A 17,500-nucleotide genomic window follows, 5' to 3' on the forward strand; every position below is an offset into this window, starting at 1 on the left:
GTCATCATTCACTGTACAGACCGGCTTACCATTCAGACCTGCAGTAAAGAAATAAAAGAGCGTTTGATCTCTGTGTGGTCCGGGGGGGAACCACAGGGGACCGTACTAGGACCCGCTGAACATATCTGCGCTGCAGCATACATGCAGGGTCTGATCAAAAGCCGCTCCACTCGCTCGAAGCAACAAAAAGCACAGAACACCCGCTGTCAGCAAACCTTTCTTCTGTCCTCACACTGAATTTCACACGATTCAAGCGAAGTTGCAAACAGCTCTTAAAGGAAATGAAAAGCTTAAGGAAATGATGGCAGGCTAATGCTGTGAGGAGAGACAGCGTGAAGGTCCAAGCTGTTCATGTGGGGTTTTGATACAGCTGTCAATCACAGATAACACACCTCTGGCTTGAAACAACACATCACAACACATTGTCAAAGCTTTGTATGGATATCCATGGAGACCCTCCGATGTGAAGGCTGTTTTTACTCTGGTGCCGGACTCCTGCTGTCTTAAAAACATACGTGATGTCTTTAAAACAGATGTGGGTAGCTTTTTAAAATAAAAACATGAATGCATTCACATGTCTCGTATGGTTTGAAGAACTCACATGTGCATTAGACTTAATGTTTTACTGCAGGAGGTAAAGTGGACACACGTCAAGAATTAGAAAGAAACTGTACTGTATGTTCACATGTGAAAACTCATTCTCATCATCAGGAAATCCGTGCAGAAATACTAAATGAACTACAGTCAAAGAATGACATTTGCGCTGTCATGAAAGGAACGTGCTGAACTAATTTTCCTCATTTAACAATTCATCTGCATGTATTAAGAGTGAGCCATATGTGTGTAACAAAATAAAAGTTTTAACACGTAGACAATAAAAATTATATTATAATTGACATTAAAGTTCAAAAGTTAAGGGCCACTTGTGATCTTGTTTAACAGTTAAACAAATGTTAATAATACAAATATTTTAGTTTAATATTGGAAAGCTAAAATTGGACTTGACGTTGTTTAGTTTTACTTTAGATTTTTGTAAATCACAACATTATTCCTATGGTTCCCTTCAGCACAGAATGAAAGACTCGCTACAACTCAACCGCATTATAACAGGACTGAACTCCAATTATACAAAAGATGCTGTCTTTCACTCGTCTGTCAGGACTGCTGTGTCTCACCCTGCATATGTCTGACTCGATGCGGATGAGGGTTGTGTCTGGAGAAGAATGAATGATGGCTCAGGGTCCCAAAGCGGACACCGCTTCTGGAGTTGATCCTGCTCGTGCCCGGGGGGTCACAGGTCAACTTCTCCCGTGTGTTCTGATTCAGCACAGAATCAGGGCTCGCGCGCTCATCAGACGTCTCCATGATCTCAAGAAAGAGAATTCACGTCACGTTACAATTGTTCTAATTCAGATTTCCTTCTCTTAGACAGGACAAAAGTTCACCATTTAAACATTACTATAGTGCGAGATGGAAAGGCTTTTCAAGCGTCTTTATTCAAAGGTCATTCATGCATGTAAATTGTAATTCATTTAAAAGTACAGTAAGATACAGAACTCACCCCTCTCTCTCTCTCTCTCTTTCCTTTTCTCTGTCTGTAATGTTTCCTGTAGTTGCTCGGAGACCCAGAACAACACAAGACGAAATCTCCAACAGCGCAGCCAAAAACACACTGACACTTCCTCATCCGTCATTACTGTAAGACACTTTTTAATGACAGATTACTCCTACGCGTGGCCTTGCTTCCAGACTGAAGTCAAGTTTATTCTTTTAACGCGTTTCACTATATACCATTTTTTCAAAGCAGCTGTGTACAGTAGAAAACATTGTAACAAACTAATATCAAAGTAATAACAGGATAATAATGATGGAAATAAGAGAGTAGAACAACAATAATAATAATAAAAATAATATAAACCTGAAATCATAAATACGGGACAATGATCACATACAGTACAGTGCATCCTAGAACACAGAGTTAATGAAGAGTTTGATTAAAAAATCATGTTTTTATGGTGTTAGTTGGCTTAAATAAAAACAAATCAACTGTCTTTTGATTGATATTTATTGTACTGCACAATAAAAAAACATCGAGTTATCTCATTTTGGAAGCAAACTCTTCAAATGGTCTCATTGCATATCTTCATAAGATGTACATCATTGTCTGTTGGATGGGTAATGTGACTGTTGTATTTACTGTAGCTCTATTGAGTATGTGCATCACATCTGATGTAAGATGTTCATTAGGGGCAGTAATTGGGTAAAAATATTTGACATTAAAGTATAGATATGATCCTTAATTATCTTCTAATAAACGATCAAGAATATCTTTCTACAGGTTCTTGTAGTTTGTTTGTCTGATTTATTGTCATACTGTTGGAGGTTCACGGAAAAGCGTGTGGCTTTGGCACATGTAGTTCATTTGAGGCTGATATAAAGGAGGAACAAGAATCAGTTCAAGCCTGACTGTAAACAACCTAATGGAATACAATCTGATCATTTCTGTCATTTGACGTCAATGAGAAGCTCTACAGGCAGTAATCTCACCTGTGATGAGAATCCACAGCGCCTCTCATATTTCTGTCTTCTTTCAGATAAATTAACCTGTGTGGGTCTTTGATATCTAACATATTATTAGGACTATACTGCAAAATGAACAAAGTACCTAGTTTTACAAATATCAGATTTAGAGTTGCTTTCTCAGAAAAGAGGATATTTTAAAGAACTTTGATCATCAAAAAACACTGAACCCCTTGGACTTTCACACAAAACCACCGAGACATTTCTCAAAATATCTTCTGTTGTGTTCCACTGAAGAAAGACTCACATGCAGAATGACATAATATCATTTACTAAAATCACGGTTCCTAAAAGAACCTTTGGAGAACCCAAAATGTTTTTTCTATAGTCTCAGCAAAATAACCTAACAGCACCTTCATTGTACAATCAATGTTTTATTTACATTTTTAATTATATACAAAAAATTGGATAACACTTTACATTAAGGTACCCTTTGTAAAGCATTTATACAAGTGTTCATTAATGATTCATAAGTCATTTACAAATCCATTATGAAGCAGTTATAACTGCATGATTCTAACGAAACACATGCCAAATAATGAGCCATGTTTAACTCACATGTTATAAATGCTTAATAAATGTATTTATTCATCATTTCTTTGACTGGAAAGCATATTGATTATTATCTTGATGTTGTTTGCAGTATTAGCCGTCAGATTGGACACTGTAGGGCGTTGTGTTGTTTTTCTTACACCTGCTCACTGTATTGCAGATATTTCGTTAGAATCTCCCTTTTTATTCATGTAGTTATAACTGCTTCATAATGCATTTGTAAATGACTTATTTATCATTAATGAACACATTTATAAATGCATCATAAAGGACACCTTAAAGTAAAGTGTCACCAAAACATTGAACATAATTACAATCCTCTTTACAAGCCACGGAGCATTTAATTAAATGTTAAGAAGAAGCAAACACACACTCAGAGAGTTGTAAGCATTAACTCTCGTGCGCACTTGCAGACGCGCGCGCGCGCGCTCTCTCCTCCGCGCAGCAGAGTCACCGGAGCGCGCAGCAGCAGCTCATCATCCCCAGCAGGACTTCATTAAAGCACATCAAACTCCATTCGTTTACTCTTCATCTGTCCTCGATTAAAACTAGCGGCATCAAAGCGTCATGTCCTCGTCCACAGAGATGACGGCCACCACGCAGATCACTCCTGAGGTTCTCCAGAAACTCCTGCAGTATTATAACCTCTCGCGACAGGAATTCATCCACACCTACAACATTCATCCTCTGGTTTACATCCCTGAACTCCCAGCTGGAGCTAAAACCTCGTTTGTGGTCATGTACGTGATTATTTTCGCGCTGGCGCTGGTTGGGAACAGTTTGGTGGTTTATATTGTGGTGCGTAAAGGCGCAGCGCAAACGGCGATGAACGTCTTCATCTGTTCTCTGGCTGTCAGCGATCTGCTCATCACTTTCTTCTGCATCCCCTTCACACTCCTGCAGAACATCTCTTCAGAGTGGCTGGGAGGTTAGAATCGGATTCAACTCACATTTACACTCAAATCTTGGCGAACGCGATCTTGTTCTATAGGGAATTGACTGTCAAGCGCGCACTGTTGTGTCCAAAAGCGCACTTAATCTTAAACGAATGCTCTCATTTATTGCAATATTTGGATCCGTATTTATATCAAAATATAAAAGCTTTCTTTGAAGGACCTTGGACTGAGCGTTTTGTTTGGGGGAAACAAAAAAGCCCTTGTTAGCACCTTTATTTTTAAAAGTTCTTTCATTGAAATAGTAACAAAGTTCTGCATGTACTGTTAACCTATGGTAGCCATCCAGAATCACCGTTAGTTCAGTTTGAAAGGATCTGTAGCTCAGGGTCATGGGCTCGATTCCCAGACAACACACATACTGAGAGAACATCAAAGAAATACACAAAACTATAAACATTAATAGCAGCGCGTTGATTTGGATGAAAGCATCTCCAAAATGCCTAAATATAAACAGTAATATTGACAATGTTAGTTAAAGCCTTAGATAATAAACAATTTAGTTTCCAGCGTTTATTAATCCTTGGTAATGTTAGTTCATGTCAATACAGTTATTCAAGGTGCATTAACTTATGTTAACAGTGACTACATTTGATTTTAATATGGACTAGTAAATGATGAAATCAACTAAGATTAATAAATGCTGTATTAGTATTGTTTATTGTTAGTTTATTTTAGCTCATGCATGAACTGATTGTTAACAATTAGCACCTTATTGTAAAGTATTATCAATATATTTTATATAAAATATAAATCATTTTCAGTAATGATCATAATCCTCATAAAGATGATAAAGCACGGCGTGTTAGTTCCAGTCTGTCATTCTACTGTATATCACATTATAAATGTTTTTTCTTTTGTGTAACATTACAATATATGATTATAGCCATTAATAATAGTACTATGATATTACCGTCTGAAACCATTCTCTGTACCCTGTACCCGTGTATGTGAGGGTCAGTGTTCCTCAGGGGGGATTTATGGCACATAAAGTCTCTTCTGCGCTGCAGATAATGAGAATCTGATAAATGTAAAAACAGTTTATAATCTCAACAAGCCATTCTGTGCACAATAGACTAACATTTGATTGTGGAAATTCAGTTCAGCTTCTGTCCATCCCTCCGGACACACTTCTATTCTGTAATAACTCACTCTGATGGTGATGGATGGTCCTGCTGTGACTGCAAACTCTTTTGTTATTAACCTCTCGACATCCTGCTGCTGGAGATACAAATATTTCATTACAATACAGATTTAGATACGTATATAACGACGGCACAAACATCTGTCTGTCTCCTGAGAGTTGTTCAACAACCGAAGTGACAGACCAATATATATTGCCATTTTTATCCCCTTGAGTTATTAGTAAGAAAGAAATGTATACCTCAACATTGCCGTCATGAAAGATTTAATTCAAATTCTATATAATTTCTTTCAAACCTGTGTGAGTTTCGTTCTTCTGCAGAACACAGAAGATATTTAAAAATGTATAATCAAACAACACCATCGACTTCCACTTTACAAACACAAAACCACAGAGGAAATTCCCCCAAATATCTTTTTTTGTGTTCCACTGAAGAAAGACTCGCATACAGTAGGCCTACACATGATGTGATGATAAAAGTGGTTTTGCTGAATGAATATTGTTTCATTATAATGTCAAGTATAATCCTGAAAAGTGTGTGACGGAGTTTTGTGTGTGTGTTGTGTGCGCAGGTGTTCTGGTGTGTAAGACGGTTCCTTTTGTACAGACAACCGCCATCGTGACGGGCATCCTCACCATGACGTGCATCGCCATCGAGAGATACCAGGGCATCGTTTATCCGCTCAAGATGAAACGAGAGTATACGCCCAAGAGAGCCTATAAAATGTTAGGTGAGCTCAAAATCCTCTTACTCCAACGGATGAACAACACAACTTGTGTTCGTGTATAATCCCTTCACCATTCGTCAGAAACATGGAGAGTTCAATAGATATTTATTACACTTTTTCACAGGTCTGGTGTGGATGGCGGCTGTCATGGTGGGATCTCCGATGTTGTTTGTTCAACATTTAGAGGTGAGCGGAGAGATGAAAACCGCTGTGTGTATTTCAATGTTATCTCAGAAAGAGATTGTGATACTTCAGGTTGGCTTTCACAGACCGACTCATTTAAGTCTCTGGTATCTTAGGGTGCAAAAAAAAAAGATATTGAGGAAATTGCCTTTGAGGTTTTTAATCAGAGGCACTGAAGCAGGCCATCCACTCACAAACATAAAGTTTTGATGGAGTTAGGGTAGGAAATTTACTAAATATCTTCATGGATAATGATCTTTACTTTCTATCCTAATGATTTTTGCCATAAAATAAAAATCTATCATTTCGACCCCTATGATTTCATCTTTGACACAGTCCATCTGTAAAGATATTAAGGTTATATCATGAAATAATGTTATTTACATTGTGTAGAATGAGCTCATGTCAACAACAGTAAATCACACACAAACAAATACTTTAACTGGGTTTTCAGAGGCTTTGGGCTTGTAATTCACATTCTTTCTTTTTCCGCCTATAATGCGACAATTTTTCACAGTCTGCAGTAACATCCGTAAATGATGATTATAAAGCTCTTTATTCACATCACAGCGGGGAACGGATGCACACACACATCAGTCTGTTTATAATAATTTTTTTATGTGATCATAGATGTATTGAAGTATAATCGCAGGAGATCTTTACATAACCAAGACACTGGATGTGCAGTTCCTCTCGGAGTTTCATCGTGGCATTTGACTAACATGCCTGACGTCTGCGTCCTCCTCCATTCAGTCTCCTAGAGTAGAGCGAGCGAAAGTGAAATGAAAGCAGTTGAATATTGAAATGTTATTCTGGATGAATAGATGGTGTGTAATGAGAAGCGGGTTCATCGCATGGACACGTCATCTGAGCTTGTGCAGCTCGTACCCATTCTCCCACGAATGAACCACCGGGAAAAGACAACTTTTCTACTGACACGCTGACATGTCATTACAAATCCATCTGCCAATATAAAGCCTGCACAAACCACAGCTGTTTACACAAAACAATCCCTCAGGTTTTATCTGTGCAGGCGTTCTTGCATCGTTTTTTAATTACTCAACGTGATCTTCAACATTATTGGTTTAGTTTGGCACTTAATGAATCCCACAAGGGAAATCACACTACAGCGTCACACATTGCATGCTCATTACACACTAAACATAACACAAAGAAACATTAGCAACCAGTATTAAAACACTCACACATATCCCAACATGCTCGAAAATAAATTCAACCAACGGTCAACCTGATGCGAACGTGCCTTGATCGAAATCAAATGACAAAGACCGATGACTTCTGATCTATCGATTGGTCTTGATATTACTCTTGATACGCTGCATGTCAGAAGGCATTGACTCAAAAGTATACATTTAAGAGGTGCGTGACATCATCGCCATCATGTGCCACACCGGTCGTTTCAGAACAAGATCCTAAAAACAGCTCTCAGACTATTAAATACTGTCTGTCGTGAGAATCAAGACCTTTGGACAAATTCAACATGTGCTTTTTGTAACACAAACACAACACAAAACATCACTCTTAAACATAAAGGTGCTCCTAAAGGTTCTTCGATGATTTTTGGTCTTAATATTTCCATAAAGGATCTCCCAAGAACAGCTCTGAAATGGTAAGACAGAGATGGTTCTTTAAGGAACCTTTGACTAAATAGTTAAACAACCTTTAAAGCACCTTTATATGAAAGATTGTATAACTCTCATTGTTTTGTGTATCTAGAATCTGCTCTTGTGTTTCACAGGAAACAGGTTTGGCAAAATATGAGGGCAAACAGAGACAGAACTTTCAATGGCTTTCTGCTTTATGCTCAGAAAATGTGTAGTTATATAAATCCACTCTTAAAAATAAAGGTGCTTAAAATGTTCCTCAAAGATGCATTGAGTTAAAGAACCATCTCCTTCTTACCCTTTTATAATCTTTTTAGCCACAAAGATCTTTTCGTGAAACAGAAAAGATTCTTCGCACGTTTAAGGTTCATTCAGACAAAATGCTATGGCATAAAAGTGAAGAACCTTTATTTTAAAAAGTGTTTTATAAATGAATTCATCTAAATAAAATGGTGCTATATTGCACTTAATGTGGTTCTTGGATCGGAATCATAGGGGAAGCACTTTAAGTGCTGTAAAGAACCACATCTTGGTGCTCGAGCGGTTCTTTGGCATGACTGAGGTGCTGTATACACTAAAAAAAGATGCTTCTAAAGGCCATAGAAGACTTTTTGGGTCCATTCAGAACCTGTAACATCTGAGGAACCATTCTGTAACACAAAAGGTTCTTTGTTTATAAAAATCTGCTTTTCCACCATCGCGCCGAACCATTCCAAGCACAGTATGAAATGGTTACAGGTTTCCACGTGAGTCTGGCTCGACAAGGCACGATTACAAACTGCTCACGGCTCAGATGAGACAACCGTGGCGAATCATGCTAATGAATGCACACAGAGGCACAAGATGTCTTGTGTTTACATACACCGCATGATTTATCAGTAAAGAAAATATAGAAGAATATATGTCAGAGTATAATGACTAGATTCTTCTGTCGCATGTCATGTCATGTGTGTGTTCCTCAGGTGAAGTATGATTTTCTGTACGACCTCCATCACGTGTGCTGTCAGGAGCGCTGGAGTTCTCTTCAGCATCGCCAGATCTACACGACCTTCATGATGGTGGCTCTGTTTCTGCTGCCGCTCGCTGCCATGCTCTTCCTCTACAGTCGCATCGGAGTAGAGCTCTGGATCCGCAAACGTGTGGGAGACTCGTCCGTCCTCAGCACCATGAACCACAGAGAGATCAACAAAATCTCAAAGTAAACACACGAACGCATGCAGAAACAACCTGGAAATGAACAAATCAACATGTTGGGATGGGAAACATGACAACACTTAGGATTCCACTTTCAAATGTTATAGATTTCCAAGTTAAAAGGGAAAACGTGACTGAATCAATGTTCTGATTCAGAGAGGGAATGTGATCTAGATATATTGCTTTATTGCAATTATTTGATAATATTTATTTCATTACAAAAGCTTCTAGTGAGAACCGAGACTGATGTTTGATTATTCTTTTATTTGATTCTTGTGCTTCAAACAGGAAGAAGAAACGTGCCGTACAAATGATGGTCACTATTGTCCTCCTGTTCACCATCTGCTGGGCTCCGTTTCATATCGTCCACATGCTCTTCGAGTACAGTAAGTGTTTTTAGGAAACTCAAAGGGACAGCACTTCAAATTCAAACTTCTATTGTTTAATCACCCTCGTGCGTTTCTTTCTTCATATCTTGGAAAATGTTGAAAACGAAACAACACTGACATTGACTTCCATTGCATGAACTCTGTACAATATCACAGAGCTGATTAATCCGCATTCAAATACTTTCTAAATACAATAATTGGTTTTGTAAACAAACAAGGATGTAATGATCTATCGTGAGATGTCAAATGAGTCGTGATTCATGTTTTGAACAGCAGGGGCCGCTGTGCATAAATTACCACCATAGTTCTTTAAAAGGCAGGGTGGAGGGGTGGAGTGAGCCGTTGGTTGTAATTCACAACCTCACCACTAGATGCCGCTAAAATCAACGCACAGATCCTTTAAAGTTGATTATCCTTCCCTTAGAAAAAAAGCCACATGAATTTCACATGTACAAAAACACGAGGTCACATGTGAAACAAACCCTTGTACAGCAGTGAAACATGATGACATCATTTGAACCCCACCTCTTGTGTCATGTGTTCAGATGATCTGGAGAACAGCTACGACGAGGTGACTGTCAACATGATCATCGCTGTGGTTCAGGCCATCGGCTTCTCCAACTCCTTCAACAATCCCATCGTCTACGCCTTCATGAACGCAAACTTTAAAAAGAGATGCGTGGCCACGCTTTCGCTTTACCTGCGGCGACCCGGCCGTCAGGGCGGCGCCAGAGAGCGAGCAAACGTCAGCGTGCACTTCTCCAGACATCTCAAACCCGAAGCGTTCAGCCCCAACACGGGCAGCAGAAACACAGCCGAACCTCACAACAGACATCTAGAAATACCCACATGCTCATCACAGCTCCCGGCACGCAAATAAACACAAGACAACAACATCAGCTGAGACGGTGAGATGTTCAGAGCGATGAACGGGTCTGTGATATGAGACTCGGGAGGAGGACTGACTGACTGACTGACCCTTCAAGTGCTTTTCAAACACACAACAGACAAACCTCACATGTTATAAAACACACTTGTAACGCACTGCTTCGTGGGGCTTATTGCGTTTATAAAACACTTATTCCATATGTGAAGCAAGATTTCATCAAATAAAGTAAATCAAATTATATTTAGGCCGTGTAATGCGGTCAGCCGATATGAATCGGGCTCGGCCAATCAGAATCGAGGACCAGAACTGACCGAAAGTTTATTACACGGCTCGTTGGAATGTTTGATTCTGATTGGCCATTCGCGACATTTGCAGGTTCATTATTGCAGATAACAAACGCTCAACACTAATAACACACGGTAACCCGCATGCTGCAGATCATTATGACAGGTTAAGTTGAATATTACACAAAAAATTAATATAAATATATTACACAAAAAATTAATATAAATATGTATTTTTATAACATATGACATTATATTTACAATTGATTATTATATATCTAGTGACCGTAGTGTAGACAGTTTATGATAACTATCGTGTTGATCTGTAAATACGATCTCGATAGACAAAACGTGTAAACGTCAGAAACATTTGCTAATTCGTGATCTTCTGTGGTCGCGTCAATGTGAAAAATGCATCGGCTTTCGGTGGAGGAACCAATGTGTAGACACGTTATCTCTGCAATCCTCAATATATTACAATTTAAAGGGCTTACATGTAAAAGTGCAGTGAATGAGCTTGAAATAAACATGATAACATTATTGTCTGTTGGTGTGAAGGCTAATGTAGTTTTGGTTCTCAGTGTGAACAGGCCTTTAACCAGCAGATCAACTGAAACGAGAAAATCTGCCTTTTATCCATTTAATCTGATGACATTCATGTACGTAAACAACGGTTTGTAACATTTCTATACTGTGATACTGTCATTTAAATCATGAGATCCTTGAGTTTATTTTGGAAGTTTCTTTATCGATGTTTTTCTGTAAGGACGGAGAGTTGAAAACAGACTCAAGATTTGTACATTTGGATCAGTCAATAAATTCGTATCACATGACAAATAATGATTTAAAAAGTTCAGTAAAGTTTGAATGTAAAAGGATTTTGACACAAAGCTGGTCTGAGGATGAAAAACTGAATTAAACTACACCGGCAGCTCTTCATAAAGTGTCAAACTGATTTCTATCAAACTTTATAACATGTGCAGAGATATAAATATTCTTCTAGATGTTTTCTGTGAGCCGTTTTTTGTACACGAATATTTGTAAATAATTGTCATTGCCTTTCTTTACACTTAAAACATTTGAAATGAAAATGTGGCTTCATCAGTTCACATCACCCACATAAAAAATATTTACTTTCCTGATCGTACTGTGATCCATTTATCTTTGTGAAGAATACATTTTCTCATTGTAAATGATTTTATGTAATAATGAGTTTCAAATGATCTTTTTGTATTGTTGACGTCATTTTAACCGTTATTAAAGCATTTAACTCGCATCTGAAGTTTAAATGAATTTTAAGTGCCAGGCGACTTTATTTTCTCACGACCGATGTAAAATGGGTCCCGACTACGTTAAAGATGAAGATGTTTTCACAACATCAGAAACATTAAGTAAAACAATTCACCAATGTTGTCAATGTATATATTTTATTCACACCTGAAACATATTTACATAAAACATGAATTTAAATCGTTTGGTTTCCATAAATTAAACCCGTCAGGTCAGAGAAATTCTTATGAAACTGTAAGTGCTTTGTTTAATCCGTTTAACAGCCGATGAACAAATCATATCAGCTCAGATGAGAAAACATAACGGGCCCTGAGGCTGTGAGAAACATCCAGATGATAAGAAATGAATAGAAACACATCGTCATAGATTAACAGACATCGTAAAAAATGTCATTCATGTCAATAATCCCGTCATCGGGAGTGGGAAAAAAACACAACGAATGCCAATGTAAGAGGCACAAGATGTTGAAAACCATAAACTGATTCTTAAGAACAAAAAAAGGCACAGACGTGAGTTTTGAGATCAGCGGAAATGATTCAGACAGACCCGTCAGTTACCGACCCATCGTGACGTGGAAATCAGGATCATCGAATAGCAGGGGTCTGCGAGGGGGATTAGGGTCTTTCGTAGCGCTGTGTAAAAGTTTAAAGAGTCCAGTGCCGATGTTCATGGGGATTCCCATAATAATACACTCAGAAACACCTACAGAGAGAGAGAGAGAAGATCAGCGTCCTGTCATTTAAATATATAATCATGGTTTATGTATGAATCGAATCATCCTCCCTCACCGCACACGGAGTCTTTCTGACCGAAATACGCCGCGTCGAACAGATGATCAGCAGTCTTCTCAAAGGACGCCAGCATGAGGACGCTCTCCTTCATCTTGGCCAGGCCGAAGCGGGTGATGCCTAAAATCTCACCCTAACACCCACACCAGAGTCATGTTCATCACTCACAGCATCCGTTTAACACTTGTTCAGTGACGAGAGATGGACTCACCTTGTAAGACATGAGGTCAGCCAGCAGCATGACGTGTCTGCGGTCGATGCTCATACCGTGATTTATCATAGTATACTGGATCTCATTAATGATGGTGGACCTCGCCGCCTCGATGCCTAATGTCTTCTCCACCTGACGGGTGACACATTCAAGCGCTCTCATTCATATCTATAAAACTTGACGGTATGTCACCGTATGTATTCTAGACCAGTGGTTTTCAAACCTGTCATGCCAAGGACCCCCAAATACCTTTCGCGAGGGACCCCCTTTCTGAAATACTTAAAAAATCTGTTATTCAAATAGTACACGTGATATTATAAAGACAACATATTGTTTGAAAGAGTTAAACTGGAATAAGTTTTACAACTTTGCTGTCTTTAGTGTCTCGAAAATGTTCAGGGGACCCCTTAAACCATCCTGGAGGCCCCCTGGGAGTCCCCGGACCCTAGTTTGAAAATCCCTGTTCTAGTTGATTTATTTTGTGCTTTCAGTCCTTTATTTCTTTTCAATTTCACTGTGAAAATCTGTTTGATTTTTATCCAGAGATCTCTTGAATTTTTAAACTTCAAGCACAGAAAGTTTACTCAAAGTTCCTTGCATGTTGTCAATTTCATGACATGCTATGTACAATGTGAAAATTGGGAATATTTCATTTTTCAACATTTTAAAGATATGGCGATCATGTTGTAAACCCATTATTGTGTATTGTTATGTCATTACATTTTCATTAAACAACACACATTAAATAAAATCTCTCGAAAATCAAATGAATTGTTCATCCAAACATTGTGCCGTTCACGTGTTATTTCAAACCGCTATGCTAGGCCTTGTTTTTTTACGAAACAAAATAAATCTGAAGAAGTTCAACTGATGCTCAAGAAGAGGATTCTTCATCATTCAACAATATGATTTTTCATCTTCAGGTGTCTTTGGTTACCTCAAAGGTGTTGTTGGATGTTGTTCTGTTGCCGTTGACGCCGTGTGTTGCCATGACGGCTCTCAGGTTATCTCCCTCCACCAGCAGTTTGAACTTCTGTTTCCCGGTAGTATCATCGATGTGAATGACGGCTCGCGCCACCTGAGGAATTCCCTGGACCACCACCTACGCACACACACGCAACATCATCTTCATCATCATAAATCTGTCCTGAAACACATCACGTGATGTCGTCCTCAAACACGAGCGACTGACTTTTGGCAGCAGCTGTTTCAGCGTCTGCAGGACGTAATACATGGAGCTCTTGCTGTTTTCTCGCGGAGACACGCAGACGACGGCCTCGCCGTGGACCGCGATATCGCCCGGCTTCACACGCAGCTTTGACGTACAGATGGAATAACGCACGGTCTCCGCGTTCACCTGTCCGGATGAACAAAAATCACACAGATGGGTCGGGGAGATGCTCACGTCAAATCGCAGCACGAAGAGAATAAAAACAAGGATTAGCCGTTACCTCCAGCCTGAGAAGACGAATTCTCTCCAACGAGAGCTTGACCAGAATGAAACAGTCGTCGGGCAGGAAAACCTCCTCGATGTATTCTGAGATCTGACACAAGAAAAGAACGACGTGAGTGAACTGTGAGCCGTGACACTGTTGTCCACATGCTGGCGGTTTGTTCACCTCTCCAAGAAGAGTTTTCTCGATACGTCCTTTCACCAGCCGAGCGAAGTCGGGATCATCATCGATGTCCAGGTTGGCACTTATAATGGGTGTGCTGAGACACACAGAGAGATAAAGACATCAGTCCTGCAGTTATTAAACATAATTACACGGCTCATTGGAATGCTTGATTCTGATTGGACAGTCGCGACATTTGCAGGATCGTTATTCCCAGATAACAAACGCTCAAAACTAATACAAATAAATTGGACAAATAAAATGTCTTTTAATAACACATGACATTATATTTACAAATGATTAAACCAATTTGCCTGTTTGTGAGCTAATAAAATATTTCAAATTCACATTTCAGGTCCAGTTTTTTCTCACGTGGCAAGTAGTCGTGTAATAAGCGGGATAATGTTCAGGTGGCCGGATACAAGATCCTCCGAGGGCTTCACGTCCCGATCACACTTTCTGAGATTAATTCTGCCAACAGTTTCATTATCCCTAACTTGACATTCACACAATCACAGGAAGAGTCAACAGAAAAACCCCGGAGGCGTCTGTGGCTCCGAGCGGTGAGCTCTTCTCTCTGATTGGCTGATAAATGTGCTTTTCTCTCTCAGGGGCGAGCGATCAAACTGTCATGAATCAATAGTGCATGTGATCGTGATAACAGGGTGTCATCTCACCGGCACATGACGTTTCTCCAGCGTTTATTAGAAATGTTCTTGTGATTTTATTTTTAGTGAAAGTGACGGGGCTGTGTCAATCTGAACACCGTTCCTTTCAATTCTGTATACAGTAAGAGTACGAGACACGGTACATGTTCAAAACACAATGCGGCACATTTTACGCTTACGTAAAGAATCCGTCAAATATCACACAAAATCTTTCAATATGTGTGTTCTATTTGTGCGCTCTTCTGTGATATGTCCATCTTCTCGTGTGTTCACCTGATGTTTTTGGAGGCGTTGATGATCTCTTTAATTCGCGGGACCCCCAGAGTGATGTTCATGGAAGCCACACCGGCGAAGTGAAAGGTTTTGAGGGTCATCTGAGTGCCAGGCTCACCGATGCTCTGAGCACACAACGCCCCGACCGCTGAACCCGGCTCCATCTGTGCCCTGACGCACAAAACACACCAGTCACATCAAACTACAGCAACACAAGTGAATGAAACTCACAACTCATTACTATCATCCATTCAGATGACGAACTGCACATGATCTGATAAGAGATGGCAAAACTTTCTTTGTCATTCTTGAATCAACATGTATTTTCTTGATGAGCAAAACGACCCAAGAAAACAAGTCGTTTTTAGACAGAAAATAGGAAATATTTGGTTAAAACAAGCAAGTTTATTTTTGATCATTGGTTTTATAACTCGTATCTTTACTGTCATGATGTTTCAGTGGTTTGGTGAGAATCTCCCATTAATGAGAAGCTGATTTAAGGGGATTGAAAGTGCATCTTAACTAAATGTCTTTTCTTGGGTTTGTGGCACATGAGCGAGACGGAGCAGGTATGTTACCTCATGTATTTATCTCGGCAGGTTTCCAGAAACTTCTCCAGCTGTGTGGGTGTGATCCGGTCCAACTGATACAGGACTTTAGGCTGAAACCACACACACAAACATCATCAGACACACAACAGGCAAATTAAAATTTCCACAAACACACACTTTCATACACAAACATGCAACATAATTTTGTTACACACTCACAACACGCATATCATTTCATATCATTATTATACAAAACAATAACAACACACACAATTTCTTAGACAAACACACACTACACACACACAGACAAACTTCTTTACACAGACACAAACAACATTTATTATACAAACACAATTACAATACAACACACACAAGCGCACACAATTTCTTAGACAAACACACACACACACACACACACAGACGACTACTACACTCACACAAACACAGAACTTTGATTAGCCCCTCACACACACAAACTCACAACCCACCGTTCCTCACACACAGAGAGAAGTGTGCAGCGGTACCTCTGTGGAGCCGTTGTCATTGATGCCGTACTTGTCTCGTGTCTTTTTGATGTTCTCTGAAACGGTTTTAATGAACTTCTTAATTTCCTGGAAGAGAAACATCATTAAACGTCAATAAATCATAAAAGAACGAAGCGATCCTGAACCTGAAAACAAGCCGTTCATGCAGTAAAACATTCAGCGTGTCAGAATTATTTCACATGATATTAATCTCACACACGACAATCTCATGTTATGAAGCGCACACGTCTCAGAATCGCAATATCATACATTGTATTGTGGAAGTGAGTCAGTGAGACGTGATTCAGAAAACACACAAAAGCCTATGTGAGCCACACAAGCAGTCAGGACTTGTGTGTTACTGTAATTCATAAACACACACAAAAACAATCACACCTGTTGTGTTTCTCATAACACACGCCATGCGTTCTGTACCTGAACGTATTTCTTACTGCCGGTGTCTGTCAAAGCCTTTAAAGTAAAGATATAGACTGAACACATCGCTCTAACAACAACATGTGTGTGCGTGTGTTGCTATGTGCAGCGAACGTGATTATGACGTAGCGAGCGGAGGCAAGAACCCCAAACAACCATGGAGGACAAAACCATCCTTGCTGTATGTGGATTCCCGGAGCTGTACGCTACATCTTCTTACTTTTATAGAAACAGGAATAAAAATAATCTGGAAAATTGTAATATATACATATTGAAGCCCCTTCCATGACGCGAGTTTGAGAATGAAGCAAGTAAACCGTTTATACGCGTGAATTGCGTTATATACTACGTCTGGTGTGAACGCTTAGTTATTGTTAACAGAAATCTGAACGCACAAAAAACATCTTTGCATTTCAAGCGATGATTTGCAAGAAAAGAAATGAAAACATTTATTTGACAAACTAATTACAATTATAATTGTTGTGATTGTTTAAAGCTTCATCACTATTCCAGAGTGAAGAAACTCAAGGAAGGGGAAGCATCTGTGAAGAAACGGAGGTCATATCTGTTGATTGTAAATGTCAGTCTGAGATCTCACCTCTAGAAACGTGTCTCTACAGCAC

General features: G+C 39.3%; 2 protein-coding genes across 2 annotated transcripts in view; one reads left to right on the forward strand and one right to left on the reverse strand.

Moving 5' to 3' along the window:
• Positions 1-3,699: 3,699 nt before the first annotated feature.
• On the forward strand, positions 3,700-10,228 carry qrfprb (pyroglutamylated RFamide peptide receptor b; the record flags this gene model as incomplete). The annotated part of the gene is made up of 6 exons (XM_079476802.1): positions 3,700-4,060; positions 5,802-5,960; positions 6,082-6,143; positions 8,728-8,963; positions 9,248-9,345; positions 9,894-10,228. 6 exons carry the CDS (start codon positions 3,700-3,702, stop codon positions 10,226-10,228), a joined length of 1,251 nt encoding a protein of 416 aa, XP_079332928.1.
• Positions 10,229-11,930: 1,702 nt separating this feature from the next.
• Positions 11,931-17,500, reverse strand: part of polr3a (polymerase (RNA) III (DNA directed) polypeptide A) — a 19,418-nt gene continuing 13,848 nt past the window's right edge. Inside the window, exons 19-29 of the mRNA XM_079476767.1 lie at positions 17,476-17,500; positions 16,443-16,529; positions 15,946-16,028; positions 15,368-15,538; positions 14,430-14,523; positions 14,262-14,354; positions 14,003-14,167; positions 13,748-13,912; positions 12,811-12,942; positions 12,600-12,732; positions 11,931-12,513 (exon numbers count right to left, since the gene is read on the reverse strand). The exon at positions 17,476-17,500 is cut by the window's right edge and continues 89 nt beyond it. Coding sequence (XP_079332893.1) covers positions 12,365-12,513; positions 12,600-12,732; positions 12,811-12,942; positions 13,748-13,912; positions 14,003-14,167; positions 14,262-14,354; positions 14,430-14,523; positions 15,368-15,538; positions 15,946-16,028; positions 16,443-16,529; positions 17,476-17,500 — 1,297 coding nt within the window. The 3' untranslated portion in view covers positions 11,931-12,364. The remainder of the gene's footprint in view (positions 12,514-12,599; positions 12,733-12,810; positions 12,943-13,747; positions 13,913-14,002; positions 14,168-14,261; positions 14,355-14,429; positions 14,524-15,367; positions 15,539-15,945; positions 16,029-16,442; positions 16,530-17,475) is intronic.

The sequence above is a fragment of the Barbatula barbatula genome, assembly GCF_947034865.1.
Source record: "Barbatula barbatula genome assembly, chromosome: 16".
Classification (NCBI taxonomy): Eukaryota; Metazoa; Chordata; class Actinopteri; order Cypriniformes; family Nemacheilidae; genus Barbatula; species Barbatula barbatula.